At 45.9% G+C, this 22,711-nt stretch overlaps 1 protein-coding gene across 5 annotated transcripts in view; it reads right to left on the minus strand.

Annotated features, from left to right (window-relative positions):
- The window catches only part of KAZN (kazrin, periplakin interacting protein), an 87,099-nt gene that overhangs the window by 43,689 nt on the left and 20,699 nt on the right, over positions 1-22,711 (minus strand). For all 5 annotated transcript variants that reach the window (XM_061568171.1, XM_061568174.1, XM_061568170.1 and 2 more), the window contains exon 2: positions 130-375. In XM_061568171.1, the coding sequence (XP_061424155.1) occupies positions 130-375 (246 nt within the window). The remainder of the gene's footprint in view (positions 1-129; positions 376-22,711) is intronic.

The following is a 22,711-nucleotide window of genomic DNA, read 5'->3' on the forward strand; positions in this document are numbered from 1 at the left end:
CAATTCTAAAAGGTGCACCGTTCTACGTTTGTTGCTGGAGACGTTTGTCCCTGGCTTTTCCTCACGCGACTTTCAAGCGATGATTTCGGCAACAAAGGCGCTCCGCGCGCCGCTCGCCACGCGCGTTACCTTGCAGCGCCTCCTTGGCCCGCGCGAGTTCGTTCTCCTTCTGCGTGAGCTGCACCACGAGCTGCGTGCCGGGCAGCGCGAGCGCCACAGGCTCCACGGGGGAGCCCCCCCCTCGCGGCGGGGGGTGCTGCTCGCACGGCGGGACCACTCCTCGACAGTCCTCGAGCTCGGCAAGCAGCAACCGGTTGACCTCCTCACTCCTGGCGATCTCCACTCGCAAACGCTCCACCTCCTTTTGAAGGTACACTGCGAAGAGACGCACCATGCAGCACCACCGCTCACAGTGATCACCTCGCATGGCCTTCGAGACCTTGCGGCTGCACTGAGGGTAGGAATCGTACGTACACGGGCGTGGCTTACGTACGTCCCATCTGATAACAACAAAGCGAATGTACTGGCTTTATGGTGTTAGAGCCCCAAGCTAGTGGTGGGCCTCTACATTCCTACGGTGGGGCTCAGTTAATCCATAGGACAACCATTAAACCATTGATGTTCCCATAATGTGGTAATGTGGTACCTACTTTATCGATCACACACGGATGATTGGCTGTGTCAATACTAAACAGGATTTGAACTTGCAACCTTCCAAATGCGAGCCAATTGCTGAGAACAGTTATAGTGGCAATGTTTTGCCTACTCTGTACAAGTTCCGGGGTCCTGTGGAAGGCAGCAATGATGTAGGAAACCTGTGATATTTCCAACGCTGCTGTGCTCACTTATCCTGCGTGTGCCAATTCCTGAGAGAGAGGAAGTTTGGAGTATTAGTCCGAATCTACCCAAACTGGAAACATTGACGGTGCTGACACTACTTCACCTGTTGTTATTGACGGTGACACCATAACTTACATATAGTTTACAAACTTAATAGTACAACCATCAATGTAAAGTCTCTTACAACTTGGATCGGGGTGGACGAGGAGCCCGAGCCTGGCGTGCGAGCCACACACGGAATTATCAGTTCCCAGATGTGAAGCGAATAGGCTCCCTCGCCCAATGTAGCTCGGCACATTCATCAATACGTATTTTCTCGTTTGTGCACGAATGCCAATGTAACATCACTCAATAATGCGTTTAATCTTTACGTAACTGTATTCCCAGGGCAGCTATGCGTGATATCCTATTCAAATATGCACACCGCACTGCATAAATAAATACGCTTCAGAGGATTTGCAAGGCAATTTCAGCTCTTCCCGCGATGCCGCATGGTTACGTGCCACATTGCAGGTCACCCCGCTTCTCTTTCTGCTTCTCCCCTGCAGCGCTCCACTTTGAAGTTCCCTCCTCAGCCTCTTTTCCCGGCTCTGCGGCGAGCGCCGCCAGCTCGCTACGAGGGCCCCGCGGGGCACGGCGGCCCCGGAGGCTCACGCGCGCCAGACGCGGCCACCGCGCCTCCCCGTCGGGCGGGAGCAGTGCCCGTGGCCTCTCCGCGTTGGCGAGAGCTGGCGGAAATCGAGCGGGTCCCCCTCCCGGCAGCGCAGGCTGCCCTGCTGTGGCCGGTAGGAGCAATGCACTGCGGGGCCGTTTGGTGGACTAAGAACTGGCACGGATGGCTCCATCAGATTAAGTCATTATTGACAACAAGCATATTCTGAGGATGAGACGCTGCGGGGAGCAGTGGGACCCGAGAAAAGACTGTGAACTAAAGAACTACACCTTTCATACCGAATAATTGCTACATCTAGAGATATCTGGTGACGTGATGAGTCACTTGGCTAGGAATGTTTAATCCCCACTGAAGATTAAACACGTCATCTCCCTAAGTGTATGCACATATATCTTACAAACAGTTTCCCGTTACCATTATATGTGTGTAACAGGTGTGCAGCGTACGTGGTTAATTGCATGAAAGATCGTGCCACCTAGTGGCTGCTGTGGCGTGGGGTGCCTTAAGCACGTTCATGACCTGAATACATTCCCTAGCAGTCCGCAAGCGTTAGCTCAGGAATTAAATTAATAATGGGGGGAGTTCTGCAGAACTTTCTAATAGCCTCTGAACCCCTTCCACCGAGAAAGGTGGTTCAGTGAATGTGTTTATAAACCTGGGAATAGAGGATTCAGATTAGCTACTCAATGGCAACAGTTGAAATTTGAAGTTAACTTCGCCTGTAATTTCAGATTATATAAGTGGGAATCTGGCATTGTTCAGTTAATTCTGCACTTAGTTCTTGGAGGAGTGAAACTTCGTGTGTGCGAGGACTTGGGGTCATGCTGCGTGACCGTGAAAACAGATATCGTGTTAACAAAGAGCGGTATCATTGGAGCATGGCGTGCCTGAAGAGAGTTTCAGCTCTTGTACAGACGTTGTCACGTTACGTCAACCATGCGTACACATTCCGTTGGGGGAGCAGAACACAATGCGCAGGAGCATGTAGAGTTCACAAGGTAACTGACCCCCTGCTGTCTGAGCAAGGTCACGGCCGGAGAGAGCGAGACGCGGTTACTGTGCTTGTTTATTAATCTACGAGATATTGGGTGCGTGTTTGCGTGCCTCCGCATCCAGTAACCATGTGTTCTTTATTCACCGTGCAAGATGCCATGCGTGTCTGTGCGAGTCCTACTTTTATAACCTTTCTCAATGCAAGAGACGTGTGAACGCTTCTATATCGCAACTTCGATCGATGGCCAGCTGATGCTCTAAGCCTTTGCGCCCAAGCTCCGCAACCGTGTCCAGAAATAAAATAAAATAAAAGGGGAATTGACGAGGTACCATTAAGGAAGGCTTTTGGACATTTTTGCGTTTCCAATCATTCTGTTGTTATACACATCAGTGTGATAGACACATTACTGTACAAGGCTGTTGGCCAACGCCGTGCACTGAATGGGTGGAGCGCCAAAATGACGAGCGTAAATCCTCTAATTATTTTGTTTAACCAGAGGTGTGAAATGCAGAGACCGTCCTGTGAGCTGGAATCCCCACGACTCCAGCTCCAGTGCTCCACATCGCTACGGCTCATGCACTTTGCAAAATGTCACCGAACACATGAGACAAGCCGGCATTGCAGATGACAACACCATAGCAGCTCGCAATTAAACACAATCTATATGAATAGTTAATTGCTGGAGAGAGCTTTATAAATGCATGGTGCATTTAATTCGTACCAGAGCAGCACAATTACAGATAAGGCCATACCACGGGATCATAAAATAATATCACATTAACATATGAAAACAAGCAGCTTTAATATTCCCTCCCTGGAGTAACGCATGTAGAGGCAGATGTACTGGCAAACCCGAATCTGTGATGTCTGTGCTGCGGAATAAGCCACTACACCTGGGGACGTGCGTGTAGTAGTAGGGTTTATTTAGTTTCCAAAATCCCCTCTGCTTGGACATCCCTTCGTGATAATGCCACGGTGTCGTGGGACCAGTGTGGGGAGCAGCGGGCCAATGCACCATGCCCGACCTCTCCTCTCAATACAGCCAGCCAGCCGAATAATGTAATAATGTAACAACGTGGTACATTAAGAATGGAGAATGTGTTACCACCACATGATGAACAGTGGTTGAAATGTAAATATAGCAATTATGTTATGAAATAAAAGAACACTGCAGCCCACGTTCACTGTCATTTCCCCTCTGCGGAAACGTCATTGGGTATTGGGATAGAAACCGTTGTGAAAAGTCCTTGGAAATGTGTTTGGTGTTCTGAGTAGTGCCGGAGTGGTGTATTGGCTCATCCCCACCCTCGACTGTGCCCGTATCACATGTCTTCATGGTAACAATCGCGACGTCAGCAGATGCCAGGTGACAGCAATTTTGGGGGAAAAGTGAGGAAGTGATAAGAGTTATGTTTTGATCAATCAGAAACAATCAAAACATTCTGATCATCCACAATTTTCTATCTAGGCCTCATTTTTTATTTTTTTGATGAATCTAAAAATCTAGAGCAGTCCTCTCTGTACTCGATCTGGTATTATTATAAATGGCACCTGGGTGAATTTAAAGTAATCTTCTGGTAATAACAGGCACTTATCATTTGTTACGCATCATCTGGCTCGAGCGTTATCTATTTTATGTACACTTTATGTTGCATCGATAAAACTAGGTAAGACTCAACCTTTCTCTAGACTCATGAATGTTTAATGTCCCTCAGAGCTTTGTACTTTCAGAGGCCAACCTCGTCACCCATCTCTAAGCCTAGGCCTGCATGGCACTCAGTAGTATCCCTGCAGGTTTTAAATGGCTTAATATTAATGAGATAATATATTCTGAGATATGATATATCTTGCTGTGTGAAATACATAACGATAAAAGCAATGGCCATCTTCCCAGTAACAGGGTGGGACCGAACCTTGTAGGCCGACATCGCATGCAATTGGAGAAAGCTTGCCACTTCTCTGGGTTTGATCCGGACAGTCCAGGAATTAGTGTCCGTATTTGGGTGTCAAGAGTTGAGTTGTACCGAGATCTGGTACCGGTATCGCGTCGAACTTTACGACAGTTCACTGCACAGTGTTGATGGGGAAAAGCCTGGCTGTGCAGAACACGTGGCAGCCCTGATGTTGACCCAGGAGAGCACCAGTCAGCTACAAGGCCAGAGATTAATATTACACAGCACGATAGTCCACACAAACAAGCAGACACAAGTACATAGATGCAGAACACATATAGTCCATATGAGTCACACGCTTGTTGCTTCAAGGGACTTTTACAAACCTCCTCTGTGTGAGAGCATAAGACTTCACGATGTCTTTCACATGACGTTAATAATAGGCTTCAAATGCATAAGAGGTTTTTTTGGGTTAAATCACATATTATTATTCTGTTGATAATTTTTTCTATCTACGTGACTTTACCGAAAGACCCAACAAATATATAAATGTGTCGTTAAAAGCCTCCACCACCCGACACAGCCGACTAGTAAGGGTTGTCACGTAAACAGAACGTGGCCAATTCGTCACGAGTACAGCACCAACCGGTGTGTTGGAGAGCCAAACCACGACATTTACAAACTGAGTACGACGTTTCGCCAGTAATTACAACCAGCTTCATCAGGCGACAGCCAGATTTGTGGAGAAGTCTGTTTCGTTCCTTATCTAGAGGCGTAGATGTGGTGACCACACTTCTGCGCTCTTCCACAATGTGGGGGGGGGGGGGGGGTTACTGAGGCAACGTACATTATGCATGTGCATTATGCGAGCCCTTTGAACTTGTCCTTCCTGTCTATTGTGTGTATTAAAATAGCCGTACCAACGGTAATAGCTATTGAAGTATGCTGCCCTTCGTAGGCATGCATTTAAATAATGTAATATTTGATGATTCGCTTCCACGCAGCACTAAGGCGGTAGCTATCCGAACGGTTAAAATTATGTTTATTTCTTTAAATTTCGATAGAGTCTCTAATTAGTCGTGGCCAGTAGCTAGTTTTGCACAGAACTTCAACATTATCAAAATCAATTGAGTGTCCTTGTTGGCACGCGTGTTCTGCTACTGCTGACAGTTGTATTTGGGAGAATTTAATATTTCTCTGATGTTCTTTTAGTCTCGTGATGATCATTCGTCCTATTTGCCCAACATCACATTTACCACACGTACAGTTAATGCCTAAATGTGGCATAAGCCTATCATTTGCATAAATAGTTGAATCAATATTTTCACGAACGCATGAGTGCACGTATCGTGAGCATCTTAAGAATCAATTTCCATCCACGAATTGATGACTGCAAGGCAGTCGCTCCCACACCATCAAATGTCACCATGCCCTCTGCTCAACTTTTCATCAGATTGTAAATCATATTTTACTTGCTCTCTGCAAGTGTAATCCCTGCTGTATATGCTATGATTTCGGAGATAAAAGCACGGAAAGATGTAAGTGCTTTAATGACACCTGCTTGCCACACCCCAGGCAATGTACGTGTCAGCGTGTCGATTCGAGGAGATGCTGTCATGGTCACTACTAAGTGTGCCGAGTCAACCCCATGCTTTGTGTAAATTATGAGAATCCGCATCACAACAGGAGAATGCGCACAGGATAGACACAAACAAATTTAACAACGAGCAAAGGCGAGCGCACCGCTGGTCACGCACAGCAGGAAGGCATGACTCTCATCCACATGCCTTGCTTGCATGCCATGTGACCAAAAGTGAATGTGCAATCCTCTCAACCATGTCCAGATCACCTGCTTAGGAGCTAAGTGTGTGGCTGTGTTGTTGTTTGACCACCAACTCAGTTGTAAGAGTGCGATCGTTACCTCAAGTCACGTGCAGGGCACACAAGCGCTTCATGGGAACGTGTAGACGGAAGGTGATGGTACTGGCGCTGTGCAAGAGGGGTGATACATGTTCTGTGGACTGCTGGGCTGGATTCCGGAGTCGCTTCAGGTCAAGGTTGTGAATTAAGATCGTAAGTACTGCCTGTGAAAGCTCACCACTTGAGCAATGTATTGTCTCACGTAATTCGTGTAAAGTGGTGTGATTACTGGTAGAGAGGAGCAGTGACAACATAACCCACCAACCACCAGAACTCAACTTCTGTTTCCCACAAATCAACAAAAACACGCACGTATACAAACTGTTGTGATGCAATTTCCCTCTCATGCAGTCAATCACTGTCACCCATTACCTACACCAACGTTAGGATCACCACCAGACCAATTACTGGGACCCTATACGCAACCGGGAGCTGCCATGGTGTAATGGTTAGCACACTGGACTTGCAATCCAGATGTTGCAAGTTCGATCACATTTAGTGTAAATAGACTGGCAACCACTAGAGGAATGTGGAATTTCCATCAATGGCTCAGGGCTGTAAATAGTAGATGAGCACTGCCTTAATGCTAATTCGTGCAGAAAATCGCTTTTCTTCAACACAGTGGCTTAATCTTGTGGATGAGGTCATGGGATGGTTAATATGAAACTGAAGGTTACTTGTAGAAATGCCAAATCGGCACTAATTATTCCACGCCCATTTATTTAGTCATTTATTTAGCACATGCATTTGCACCAAAGCCAGGCAGTGGCTTTATCATTTGCAGAATGTGCTATCGTCCTCAGACAGCCGCTCAGCTTGGTTAGTGGACAGCTTTCAGAATATTACACATCATCATCTGTCGTTAACACAGCTACGATTCAGGTTGGTGCGTGAGCCGCAGCTGGGCAGGCTGTACAAAGCCCTTTGGCCGGTTCAGAAACTGGTGAGCAGGGCCCGGTCACCGCACCCTAGATCAAACCCAGGCAGGTGGGTCGCAAGGTCATCCATGTGGACCCGGTACGTTGTTGCCGGTGAGAGACACTCTTCACATTGGGTGGTGCGTTGGTCCAGTGGGTGCCGTGACGACAGACGGGCAAGCAGCCTGCGGACAGCAGTAGACGGATGGTGCAAATTTTCTCCAGCGGCGCGCCCGACGGATGAGTGGAGGGGGGCGATGTTGTTCAGAGTTGGCAGCCAAAGAAGGAGAGTCAGTCGAAGGATTGCCGAGATGATGGGAATTGCCGAATGGATCTGTGCGTCAACAAACTCGATGTGCAACAATCACGTGGTGTTCTGCCATCGAGTACAAAATTGCGAGTGCTGATGCCCATAGAAATGAACACCGGCTCCCCATGAATAATCATAATCATTTAGATTTATAAGACACCCTTAAACAGCGGATTGCACAGGGCCATGCATATAAAAGAGGAAAATAAGTGAGAAGTAACTGGCCAAGATTAAAGAGACAAGATAAAGAACTAGAGATAGAGAGGAGGGCTTTTTTACTTGGTGAATCTTCAACCAGGACTCAAAGATTCTCCATCGACAGCGAGTTGTCCATGGTAGGTGGATCTCAGAGATCTCAGTGGAGGAGTGCGTGGCCAAAACAACCCCTGGATGTAAGGTGGAGCAAGGCCGTGTAAAGCCTTAAACACAAGTAGGAGAATCAATGACGAGCCAGCAAACTTGCCAAGCAAGTCTTGACTTGGTACCGCCAGTGTCTGGTCCAAGGTCACCTCGCAGTAGACTGGGTGGTGAGCAATGTTCAGTTCATTGTCAGCACTGGCGTCGTGAAGGAGGACTAAGCTTGACACCGTCTTGGTAACCCCAGCTTAAGATGCCACATCTTGTATGAATCCACCAGCCTATTGACGTCAGTCATGATGTAGCGACGTCAAGCTCCTTCTGTTCATGATGCATGAGAACAAGATCTAAGTGGCTGTTAGACTGCTCGCATATACTACACAAGGTATAGTTAAGGTTAACATTAACTCCAGTGCTGGCAATTCAAGTGGCAAGGGCAAATATGAAAATATAAGTAAACTCCACTGTCTTGCATTTATCAACAAAATAAATTGGCAGACAATAATGCCTCTTTTCCATATTGCATCATGTCTTTTCATGTAAAAATTTTACTTTTTTTTTACACATTTTAGACATCTCACATACCATCAGTCAACACAGCCTTTTCTGAGAGCATAATTTCAGCAAGCTTTCAACACAAGCAACGAAGGGCCGATTTCATCATTTAAGTTCTCATCAGCAGCCTGCCTTGCTTAAACCAATGCTGGTGGTTATCTTGGAAATAATTATATGGCCTGCGTATTTATTTTGTTCCTTAAATTCTCCACAGTAAGGAGGATTATGTATTATGCCCTGAATGAGGTGACTGGCGGGCCACTGCCTGCGTCCCATAGCCATGTAGGAGACCCAAGGCCCATTCTTTGGGTCTTCCGGTGAAGCTACGCAGATAGAAATTTTTTTTAAAAAAATATTCACGAGAAGGAACAAATATGGGAAGGACGCGACTTTGCCTGCGTATTTATTTTGCGTGTAATGGAGTCGGCGACAAACACGCAGTGCCGCTGTTGGCACGCGTGGTGGCCGCCCTTCGGCATTACGTCATCCGCTAGCGTACGCAGCGCCCTGGGCTGGCGGGGGGCAGCACAGGCTGCTGCAGCGCTCCCACTTGAGGCCCTCGTGGGCTGCAGACAAAACATCACCGCCAACCACCGACCTCAACGCATCTCATCCAAGCCCGAACATGAGCACTGCAAATCGAAGCAATGGACATCTGAGCAGAACGCATGTTTAGACACACTTGCACCCCATTGTTGGCAATAGAGGGGACTATTCTTTGTTATTATTTATTCAAATCTCACCTGAAAAACCCCTTCATACAGAAGATCTCATTTGCAAGGGTGTCCAGGGTTGTCGAGTGACGCACACAAAGCAAACGCGTACTGACTACACTCACTGCAGTTGGGGTCGGAAAGACAGTAACTAAAGTGCACTTTAGCCAAATTATTACACACAATAGTATAGCCATTCATCTGCTTAGCAGAACATTTATTAAAATGCCCTTAGCTGTACAGCAAGGACTGCCTACTGTGCCTTACCACTCCATGTGCACGCTCACACACGCAAGGTGCTCACATCCACAGTTTAAACAAGTTGCACATACATCATGTATGTAAGTGGAACTTATTACGCACCGTACATAGCCCACCGTGCTAATCGGAGGCGCAAAAAGCAGTTCTTAGGAAATGAGTTTCCAATCTAGATTTAAAAGTGCATCGGCATCATACTACACACGTAACCTACATACACATCACCTATTGGCCGCCTCATTGAGAACTTTGGTATCAAATAGCATACTGTACACAGATGGCACCCGACCGTCTGCCTCCATCAACTCTACTGACTCCTCTGGACTTGACAGGCTCTCTGACTGCAGCAGTGGTTCTGGGCCCACGATCTCTCATCGAATGCTTGCCTCCACTATTACAACTCCATCCTTACTCGATCTTCATCAAGTAACCTCAAACAACTCCAACGGTTATAAGACAACCGTCTCGCCCGCATCGTCCTCGGTGCCTGTCACCCTCGGCCAGATTGCCTCGCCTCCCTCTGCTGGATTCCCACCGTCGCCAGCAGGGTCAGCTACGAGGTCCCCTGCTGCCCGTGGCACCACCGGGCCTCTCCTCCCGCTCATCCACCGGATCTCTCCTCGCTGCCGTCACCCTGCACTACGGATCACGGCAGAACTCTCCGCGATGCGACTCACAACTTCCTTTCTACACCAAGTAGCAGGCACACAGAGTCGCAGGACCGTCCCTGCCAGGGTTCGTTTCACCTGGAATGCGATCCCGCTGCACCACCGCAGCATTAAATTGACACCTCCTTTTAAGAGACACATAAAGGCCCCACCTCATTCATTTGGCTTTGGAGAAAAACCAAGGTTGGCTCCATGCCTCAAGAGTCATGGTAATCTGTTCGTGAAATATTGTGCACATTATAAATTGCATTATTATTATATGAAAGAGTGTACAATTTGGCTTAGATGCTGGCTACAAAACAATGTGTACGACAAGGCATATTGTTACATACGGTGTCAGCCATCTTTTTCACCTCTTGATCACACAGAAAAACAATAAGCCTTTCTCGGTGACAATCCTGTCATAATAATAGAACCTATCTACCGCACCTTCTGCTGTTAAGGTAGCTGTATAGGCAGGCACACTTGTGTTCACAGGTGCTGCTGCCTTGGGAATTGGTCTGTAACTCCCACAGCTATTGTATTACCGCGTGTGTAAGCTCGTAAACCCTACTTTAAAGTATACTTACATTTTCTTCTGTATGATCTTACTGTAATGCCAAAAGGTCATACAATGATATTGTGGATATGGAAATTTTTAATCTCTTTCAAGATTGTCGAGATAATTAGAATTCACACTGATGTGAATGGTATCCACTCATGTCCGTGCAGCTTGCCTACTTATGTGTCAACTTGCACTAATGTATGTTTAACACGTAGGCTTTCGCGACCAATGTTATTCATAATCAACTTTTTTGGGTTTAGATCGCGTTTATTTATAAATGTGTCGTAACCCTCCACCACCCGACACGGCCAATCAGTAAAAATGTGTCACGTTGACAAAGACAAATAGTTCACTGCTTTAGCCCACCGGTGAGTTGAAGCAACAACATTTACAATTTGAGTACGACGTTTCGCTGGTAATTGCAACCAGCATCATCGGGCAATTCGCCAGAATTGCCCGATGGCGAATTGCCCGATGATGCTGGTTGCAATTACCAGCGAAACGTCGTACTCAAATTGTAAATGTTGTGGCTTCAACACACCGGTGGGCTAAAGCAGTGAACTATTTGTCTTTGTCAACGTGACACATTTTTACTGATTGGCCGTGTCGGGTGGTGGAGGGTTACGACACATTTATAAATAAACGCGATCTTAACCCAAAAACGTTGATTATGAATTGCACTAATGTATGTTTGTGTGTTGCCTGTCACTAGTGTGTGTAAATGCATGTGCAACTACGGTAATGGCAGTAAACTGTTTGCTAGACTGTGCTGCACTTTACTCTAAAGGAGGAGTTTTCTGGGCCCCTGTTGAATATTAAGGCCACACGACTCGGCAGTACAGCGAGCAACTCGCAATCGGAAGGTCGCGTGTTCAAACCCTGTTGGAGGTTGACTCAGCCCATCATTCCTCCTGGATTATTTTAACACTTCCCAATTACAACTTTGAAATGCTATTTGCTTCTGGCCACTTGACATCTTGGGAATTTGGGCCTGTACTCAGCAACTGCGTTAAAAACAAAAACCTGCCCCTCAATTGCTCTTCCAACTCGCTAGACCAAATAGACTTCAACGTGCCACGAATGGCAGAGGCCCTTCTGCCAATAGCGGCACGAGTAGGATTGCCACCTTTCCACTATTGGACCAATCCTGGACATATTTTTCAGTCAACCTGTGCAGCACAGTTTGAAGGTCAACATAATACCAGAACCAGATCTCAGTACAAATCATTTCCTGCCACCCAAACACGGATGCCGATTCCCAGACTGACTGGGTCAGACTGACTGGGTCAGACTGACTGGGTCAGACTGACTGGGTCAGACTGACTGGGTCAGACTGACTGGGTCAAACTGACTGGGTCAGACTGACTGGGTCAAACTGGGACTGGTGGCAGCTCTCGTCGTGGGCAAGACATCTCAGGGCTGCATTTTTACATTTTAATCTTCGTAAGAGGTTATATCCTCGGGCAGACATCGGCTGATGAGTGCCCACAGCGTTGGGCCGGTGTGCGATCTCGCACTGCACGGTAGAGGCACGGCCAGCACGCGTCGTCGCCCACACGTCGTCGCCCACGCGCAGCGTTCACATAGCATCACTGCGGGTGCAATGTCACTGTGGATTGTACACTGAAGCAGAAATGACAGCGAGTGAAATAAACGTGCATGAATCATGGCAGCCTCGTTGTGGCTGCCATGATTAATCCTGGGCATTCGAATCTGCACCAGTCATCACGTTCAGTAACTGCCAGTGCTGAAGTTAACGCACAAAAAATTACTTCCACCGTACAAAGCACTAATTTTGCCTAAGTTTAAACACTGTTGTTATATCTGGCATAGAGCATGCAGTTCCTACCAACATGTATTTGTAAAAAATCAACGTAAAGCCGTCACGGTGAATGATGATCCAGAACTCACCGATTCACTCCGGCCACTTGCTCCATATGCCAGTCAGTAGCCTCTTCATCTAGTGCGACTACCATTGTTACTGTCCCCATTAACTTTACTCGCCGATTCCTCCACCAATGTTAAGGACTCGCTCTACCAGTTTGATTGTTGCGTCTCTCAACCGCCACACTGCAGATCACAAGAACACACTCACTCACTGATCCACTCACATTCACTTACCCATCCACTAACCCACTCACCCACCACACTGCAGATCACAAGAACACACTCACTCACTGATCCACTCACATTCACTTACCCATCCACTAACCCACTCACCCACCACACTGCAGATCACAAGAACACACTCGCTCACTGATCCACTCACATTCACTTACCCATCCACTAACCCACTCACCCACCACACTGCAGATCACAAGAACACACTCGCTCACTGATCCACTCACATTCACTTACCCATCCACTAACCCACTCACCCACCACGTGCGTATTCCCTTGCACTGCTCCACTTTAGAATTCCCTCCCATCGTCTATTTCCCCCCTGGGGTCTCAGAATAATAACCTTGCTCAATTCAAGAAACGTGTTAACTCGTATCTATTATGACTTTGAAAGTGGTGTTTGTTATTGGCTGCTTGACATTTTGGGCCTATGCTCAGCAATTGTTAGAAAAAAAAACCCAAGGTCACAAGTTGCACAAGAATTGATATGGAAACAACAACACGTTACTCGCATGACAGAGTTCACCTCGCTCCACCTGTCCACGCCAGAGGGAGTCTCGCGCTGTACTGGTACCGTGGGTTGACCCCGTGACACCACACGATTCACCATGACCCTTCTAATGGGCTACTCACTAAGCACATCAAGGGAATACCATGCTCTCACGTGCATACATTTTAATGCGTCTCATTATATCTACAGTTTATGCAAATTCTGCATGACCCTCATTATAATTCTTCTGCAACCAACTCTTTAAAAGAACACACGCACAAAAACATGTGGATTGGGTTTTTTTTATCCTTGCAATTGTCTGTTAACCGCCTTCAAATGAGCACCCATAGCCACGTGCAGAGACACATTCTTACCATAATTCTTACCATAAAAGTATTACCATAATTCTCACCATGATTCTTACCATAATTTCAGAACCTGGATTGTAAGTAAGAAGACAGCTCTCAACACTCATGTTGAGAGCTGTCTTGATGCCTTCAAGAATCCAGTGGTTATGGTGTGCTGTGTGACACACTATGAGTGGCACAGAACATTACTCCACTAGGAACCTGGTTCATTTGCTCAGCTTCCACAATGTGGTTTGAGATTTTATTCACAAACCCCGCTCTCAAAATCTTGAACTACCAATTTGCCGAACAAAATCACACATCTAAGGCAATACATGAATGAGCATTACAAGCTGCATAATAATATTTCCATCACAATGATTACTCCTGCCATGTTGAGGACTAGGTCGATCAGACGGACTGTTTTGTCCCACTGTGTTCAACCACCACCAGGTCACTGTAGGTCACAACAGCACATTCACTCACCCACTCACACACCACACTGCAGATAAATAATAATACACATCCATCAGCTGCACAGCATTTTGGGAGTGCATCGTTTCATCAGCATTGGTTTAATATAAACAAACTCTGGACCAGTTATGACATCCAGTGTCTCATCAGCAGTCAGGCTTGCCTGAACCACTGCTGGTGAACTGCCAGATGTTCATAGGCGAGGACTTCTCTGTTAGAAGTGGGTCCTCGTTCAATGCAAAACCATATAATACAATAGGCAACACGATGATTGTTTTGTGTTTTAACCATGAGTGGATGAAACCCGGATTAAAACCCTGGATGTCAGAGGGGCTTACTCAGTACTCGGAGCCACCCAGTAATTCATCCTGAATAAGATTGGTCATAATGTGGAATGTGATTTTAAACTTCTAAATGTCCCATTTGTTGATACGAGTCAAGCTGCATTCACATAACCAAAAGCCATGAAGTATCTGTAAACATTGTGCAACATCAGCTGTTACTGGATCTTACGGTCATTAAGACCTGATAATGAGCTTGAATAAATAACTAACGCAGTAGGGCAGCAGCAAAGTGACCCACTGCACCGAATGGTGGCTCAGCAGCTTGCAGTCAGAAAATCGTGGTTAGGCGCTGAAACGTCCACGTTGCACCACGCGACCAGTTACAATACCGGCACATCTGGCGATTTACACACCAACGATTAGGGTTTCCATCACCACAATTAGTGTACTTGTTACTCTAGGGTGTGCACAAAGGTGTAACCTTATGCTATGCACACACAAAATATTACTGCCAATGATAAATGGAAAACAATGAATGCATTGTCTACTAAATACACATGAGTTGCCTCTGTGCTGTTGCTCCACATACAATATGAACATATTTTGTACACATCCCATCAGTCATGAGGCCTTCTGGGGCTGTTGAGCACACATACACTTTGAACTTTCAGTGTCTCATCAGCAGTCAAGAGTTAGAATCTTTGTTTTAGACTGAAGGAATCCGATGAGCTATGAAGCTCTTATTCATAGATGTCCAGTAAGGGCAGGTCAGTCACGGTGGTGACACAAATCTATATAAACACATAACACAAAATAATAATTAGCAATATTGTTCAGAATATAAGTAACAAAATACATACCCAGACAATATGCCTCCTCACATTTGTCTCACCATATTAAATAAAGTATAGATGGGAAAGAGGCGAATTGTCTTTTTAATTTGTTGCCTAAATTCTCCAAAGTGACACGGAACAATCGCTTTGTGTCATGCAGCAACCAGTCATGAAACACCGACATGGACATTTTAGACTCTACTGGAATAAACCGTCATGGAAGACGCATACCAACGTTTCAATTTATGGAGATCAGTAGAACACAGCCTCACTCCTCTCTGTCGTGACTGCACCACGGGTGGTGAACAGCCCTCCTCCCTTCAAACTGAGAGACAAAACAAGGGGAATTTCTCCTACTGATTAACAATGCTATCTGAAGGCTAAAGGCTATCCGTAAGCCGGAGCCTACCTCTAGCGAGGTAGTCTGAAAAGCGAAGGTTATCTTGGAGAATGTATTATTCATGTTAATAGGTGGTAACCAACTCATATTCTCATTGCCTTGCAAAGTATGGTCGTATAACAATTCGCTGGTCTAAAGTAATATATTACAGGACTTTGGAATAAAGTAACATTTGTAATAAACAAAACAGTTTTTTATTTTAACCAGGTAAGGCCGATTGAGCTATATAGCTCTTTTTCAGAAGCAACCTGGCCACAAATTATAGCTCAATGAAGTGGCTTATCATGTATGTTTCTAAACCTGGAGGGAAAAACCCGGAGAAAATCCAGGCAACTAACGGGAGAACAAACAAGCTCTAAATATTCAGGCGTCAGGGTCGGGATTAAACTCACGACCTCCTGCATACCTGGCGAGGTAGTTAACATCTTCTAGCCACCACGACGCCCTTTCTCACCACCACGGCAGAATATCATCCGCCACGATAGATCCACTGCTGGATGAAGGTCATCACCCTTTCCCAGAGTCCTGCGACGTTAACATCGCTACATCTCCACACGGAGCAACCTCCCAGACGCATCCCCTCCTTTGGTTGCCAGCCTGCCGCGAGTCTCGACACCATCACCCCCCCCCCCGGTCCCCCCTAACAACAACGTGTCCTGCCTAGGCCCACTTATTTGATTTCACAGCCTACATTAAGTCTCTCGCCTGTGTGTTTTCTACAGTCCTTGTGTTACTAGTTAGATACATTGTGCTAAATTTGAGGAAAACAGAAGTCATGCATAACAATTTGGATAGCGATTGAAGAAGCCTGTTGGAAGGGATACAACTGGAAAACACATTCGCGTAAGTATTGAAAACTCCTCTTATCCGCGACTCTTATTATCTGCGACAGCTATTCATAACTTTTTACATAAGTCTTTCGACAATGAGATCTTTTCTCGCACCCAAACTGTATTCACAGATGGTTGGAGGTCAAACAGTGTTAAGATAACAAAAGGGGTTCCACAGGGTTCCATTCTCGGCCCCCTCTTGTTCTCTCTTTATGTAAATGACTTGGGCACTGAACTGGATCATTCCAGGGTAAATCTTTTTGCAGATGACACGATACTGATTACTGCTGGCCGCTCTCCGGATGACGTGATTGCTAAGCTCCAGAGTGATTTTAAAAAACTAAATCAGCTAGTTGCTCTTAAACTAGTCCTAAATCCTGCCAAAACCAAGGTGCTATGCTTCTCACCAGGACTAAAGCGGGAAGTTATTTCCCCCCAATTACATTCCTTAAATAATGATCAAATAGAGCAAGTCAAGATCTATAAGTATCTTGGGGTCATCCTGGATTCAAAACATCCTGGATTCAAAACTGAATTTTGAAGATCACATTGATTATATTGGGAAAAAGACAAAAAATTAAATTGGTTTTCTGTATCGACACAAGCACTGCTTCCCCCCTATGTTCCGTTTGAAATTGATAAAAGCTCCCATACTGCCTCTACTTGATTACTGTGACATCGTGTATAAATCAGCCCCAAGTACTGTACTGAAGAAGCTTGACTCAATGTATCACTCGGCCTTAAGATTTGCATTGAACTGCCCATATAGGACTCACCACTGTGATCTCTACATTGGGTCAAACTTAACATCTCTGAATGTTCGACGGCTAGTGCACCAGATCTTATTTATTCATGATGTACTTGCAAAAAAATCCGCAGATTACCTGCTGGATCTCCTGTCTGTTTCAAAGAACAAATTTGACCTAAGGTCTACACTCATTTACTAACTTCATATTCCCTATTGCCGTACATATACTGGAGGAAGGGCCTTTGCTATTGATGCTCCCAGGGTCTGGAATGCTATTGCCAATAAATTTCAACTTGAGTCACTACCTATGAGATCTTTACTCAAAACTGCTCTAGAGGAGTTGTACACCCCTAGTTGCCAGTGCTATGCAGTGGCCTAAAATAAAATGTTTCGCTCCGGATGATCGCTGCAAAGTATGACCTGTGTTTTGATTGTGTGCTGATCTTAAAGGTGCATTGAAAATTTATAATACTCCGATTGATGCTCCTGCTGTTGTGGAATGACTCATGCAGCCAGCTATGGCTGCAGGGTTTTGGTAGTACATGTTGTTTATGTCGTTTATTGTGAAAATTCCATCAGTTCTTATGATCACTGTTTCATTGCTTTCATGGCTTTATTTTGGTGATTTCGAAAAGTGTATTGGTTTGGCCATGTTTGTTTGTTGTAGTACGGAGTAAGACTGATGGCCTTAATGGAAGTTATCTTGTGGTTGTTGTTGTTTGACTTGCATCCCATTGGTATTTTTGCACACAGCGTTGGTGTACGGTGTTTATTTTGCAATATTTTGCTGTCTTTTCTTGGATTTTCTGTTTGCACTTAGTCACATATTCACTTTAAGATGTTTTCTTGTTTTTGTTTGTTGCGGTGGCACCCGATTCAAGAGCCGAATGGCTCACAGGGCTATACCTAATAAATTAACTTGAACTTATTATCCTTGAATTTTTATTGGGCAAGGCAAGTCGCATGGCATATGCACATGATTATGTATGTTTTTACCCAAATTATTTTCTTAAACAATTCACAGTTATCATCGCAGATGCACGGGTAGCACTTGAATCAGAATCTATATTTATCCTAAAGCTAAGAAGCACTTCTTCACAGATGTCAGTAGAGGCAGATCAGCAAGTTCCAAGTTACATGCTTCGATCACACACTGCAGGCGATAATCACAGAGGCACACACGGACACGAATACAGTTAACACTCACAGACACACACGGACACGAATACAGGTAACACTCACAGACACACACGGACACGAAAACAGGTAACACTCACAGACACACACGGACACGAATACAGGTAACACTCAGAGATGCACAGGAACACACGGCGGTCAAGAAAAATGAAGGCGTGACAGCCAAGGAATGTAATTCGTCCGAGTAAACCTCCAGCAAGGCAATGGAGTGGTGACATCAGTTAATGTCCAGATGATGGATGGATTGTTGCAGATTAATAAAAAGCAACATACCAATGTTGCATGTAGGTTTACTCAATTGTTGTCAATTATGGTAATGGAATAGTTGATAGCAACTGGAGATCAGACAAAGGTCTTACTTTCAGTGTCTAATAGTACCAAGGCCATCTAAAGTCAAAGAGTGTAAGCTCCCAACACACACACACCTCATATTTTGATTCACTTTCTGGACTCTATTGGGGACACATTTTCCAGCCAGTGGCAGTCGTACGTACAAGCCAAGCAGTGGCTTTACAGACTCGGCACAATTACCTTGAGGCCACCACTGTCGTAACGCGGTCACGAGACTGGGACGAGCGAGCGGCTCTCCCTGCATACATGCAACTGTGAGCCTCATCGCTCTGCTCAAGATAATCGTTTGCCTTATGTTCAATATTTTCCTCCCCCACACTTTATCTGCAAATGTCAGCAGATAAATTGCGTTTCCGATAAACATCTGGCGGTTCACCAACACTGGGTTAAGCAGGCCCGACTCTGCTGATGAGACAGCGAATGTCAAAACCGGTCCAGTTTGCTTGTGGTGAATAAATCCTGCAGAAAATTGTGCACTCCTAAAAGTCGTGTGGCTGACGGGTTGTGTAAAAAACACGATTTCTTTTGCGAATAGACAAAAATGTGAAGGAGGCGTATTGTCTGCCTACTTATTTTGCTCTGTGTATACATATTCTTACGTTTTTTCGGTAAAGTCACGTAGGTAAAAAATTAAAATTAATAAAAGTAAAAATCACGACGTTTTGGAGGCAACACAAGCCTCCGTCTTCAGGTGGAATACACTGTGTATACACCACAGTCATCAGTCAACTACACTGTTTACACAATTGAAGGCCCATCATGAATGAGTGACAAGCCACTCAGGACTGTTGGGGTATTTGCTCTTTATCAGAAAAGTGCGACGCCACTGAAGCAGATGTACTGAAGTTTACACAAACTCTGTATTTGCCTTACCGTTTTTTGAAAGCAAGGATTGCAGAATAAAAAAATAGAGGCATCCTTGGTTTAACTTTGACCATTACAGCACGGGTGATGGTGAAGAACTGATGTGGCGGAAACCAGCGTTAAAGTGTCGTATTTGAAGAGCGGCCCGCAATTGGGAGATTGCGAGTTCAATTCCTGGTTGTGAGTGGACAGCCCATCATCCCTCCAGGGTCGATAACATGAATGCCAATTTTTTGGGGAAGTTAACAACGGCGCTCCTATGGACAGACCAGCCCCTGCCATAAGAACGTGGAATTTCCACCCCTGGCTCAGGATTCTAAACAGGAGATGAGCACCTCCTCAATGCTTATTTGAGAAGTAAATCACTCGGATCATAAATGGCAACTTCACCAAAGCACGCAACACACATTCCGGGAGATGACACATTAATGCAAGAGATGAAACACGAAGAATGTGCTAACAGGTTGCATTTACTTAACCTTTGACTGCCGGAACAATAACCAAGCCTGCAGCTAAATGTTGGCAGAGACTCAGAAAATGACTCAAATTACAGTGGTGGTGAATTAGTAAACGCGGCACGTGCTCGGGCAGCGGCATCCGCGGAGCCGGCTCCGTGTAGTAGCCAGCGTCATTCATCTCCCTCCCATTCCACCACCATTGTATCCCAATGCTAATGCAGCAGTAGCGAAAACGACGTTTTAATTGCGTGCCTAAAGCCACGGACGATGATCGAGCCACTGCTGGATGAGGCCTCCCCAGGATGTCGCAATCCCACTGTCTCGCGATACAACGATCCACCTTGACTTCTGCATACGAGCTGATTTCACTGCTCCATCTCCTTCCTACTTTGTGCAATGCTCATTGCCTCGCGGCGGCAATGAGCATTCAGCAATGTTGCGCCAGCAAGAAGCTGACAATACTGTTGTAAACCCGAGATTTAGAATAATGCGCAGTCGTGCAGTCACCTCCAGACCGTGTCGTGCTGAACAAGCTACTTTTTGACTTTTAGAAGCAAAAAAGAATGCAGTACCAGAATGAGGAAAATATATATTTTAAAAAGTTTTGCACCTTCCCTTGAGCAGATCAGTATTTTTTTAAACGTTTTCTAACTCTAGCCAGGATGGCTGTCTCTCTCCCTGCATCAGGTCTGGGTGAGGGAGCATGTTGGGTGGAGTGAAGCGGCAGAGGTGGGCACATAGCGCCCAACTGAAACGTCTCCCTCTGCACCACATTCCGTGCCCTCACGCAAACTGCTAAGAGTGTTGTGCATGGCAACATCTCCCTCTTATCTTCCTGCAGCTCCGACAGTGCTGTCTGTTGCTGGCCGCTTGCCATTCTGGGCCTTTGGGCCCGTGCTCTATAACTTTATTAAAACCAAAATCACGGATTCAAGTGTCAATCACATCGTTTCTTAGCTTAGATTAAGGCTCTTGAAACACTACAAGTTGTAAAAAATCAAAATGTATGGTGCAGCCACAAACCACAAATATGAGGATGTAAAACAAACGTATGGGGAAATTAACTTCTAAATAAGGATAAATGCATTAAAAGATGGCATGGCCTAGCAGTACCACAATCGAGTTTCATGGTTGGAATCCGGCAGGCTGCCCTGGCTAATACTGAGTGTATTCACCATAATATACACACCATCTGTTTCACGGTGGCCACTGAGGATCCCGTAATGCCATTTGAAGACGAGTAGGCCATCGTGTGCCAGCGTTACCATTCAAACTTTACAAATCTGAAAGTTGGCTGGGTCTCCGAGACCAACGAGTGCCAGCTCCAGAGGACATCCTCTGTGAACTGGCGCGGTGCACGACTTAATGATTTGTGCATTTATGTGTTTGACTTTGTCTTGTGGCAATGCAAATCCCACACATGTAAAATGTGTGCACGCGCGCGGCATTGCATGTTTTCTACGTGTGCCAATTGGCACCCAGGACACCCTTGCAAACAATGAATATTTTAATAAATAAAGCAAAAATGTACAACTCTCAGATGGTCAGAGCCGTCTCTGGCCTCCACAAATTCAACACAGGAAGCGATCATGGACTGGTGCCATGCAAGTTGCACTGGAATAAAACCACAGAGAGGACAAAGTAAGTTACAGGCAAAAACCACGATATATTGTTTTAGCAACAACATTTTGGGTAGCACATAGCTTATTTCAAACTAACGAGAAGCAACAGATTAAAATGCCTCAAGGTGCATATGAAAGGCTAATTTCATATCACCTAAATTATGCAGCCTGATCGAGCTAGACCAGCTACATTTTCAATATTACTGCTGTCATTACAAAGTTACATGCAGCTTTTGGCAATTCATCCATAATCAGAAGCCTAAGACTTATGACAGCCATCAATCCTGGTTGGGGGTTGACTCAGCCCACCATCCCTCTGGGCTTGCTAAAATAGGTACCACTTTGTGGGAAGTCAACAGTGGCTGTCTTACGGAGGAGACCCACCCCCACCACAGAAATGTGGAATTTCCAGCACCGGCTCAGGGCTAAAAACGGGAGATGAGCACCAGCTCGGTGATTGCTTTTTGACAGGCTCGGTGAATCCACTGAGAAATTTGAGTTTCAGTAATATATTTGTACAGACCTGTGTAAATATGAGATGAGCATCCTGGCTAAAATACACTTTATTGACTCTGCAACCCAGAGTTTAGCCTACATCCTGTTAGGTGAATGCAGCAGGTGGTGAAACACCGGGAGAACCCACGAAGCGCACTGGAGGCCGGGGATTTCACAACAACGACATTCGACTGCTCGTTCAGATTCGAGACCGAGATGTCATCGTCGCCGCTGCCACCGCACCTCGCCAAAGCTTCCTTCCCTCTGCCAGATCCCACAGCTGCTGCTGCTGCTGCACAGCCAAGACACGTGACCTCCAAGCTCTTCCCCGACCGTCTCCCACCGTCCACTCTGAGGTCTTCTCTTCCCCTTGGTCGCCGGACTCGTGGAGACCGTTCCAATGCCCGTGTCGGCAGTCGGCCCATCACGGGGTGCTACCGACAGCACTCACCACCACCTGCCACGCTCTCGTGCAGCCTCCCGCACTGCGTTCTGTGTTTGCGAGGTGTGCGTTACTACACCCGGGCCGCCCTTACCAACGAGGCATCCCACCTCA

The sequence above is a fragment of the Lethenteron reissneri genome, chromosome 40 (assembly GCF_015708825.2).
Source record: "Lethenteron reissneri isolate LAM-NWPU_2019-01 chromosome 40, ASM1570882v1, whole genome shotgun sequence".
NCBI lineage: Eukaryota > Metazoa > Chordata > Hyperoartia > Petromyzontiformes > Petromyzontidae > Lethenteron > Lethenteron reissneri.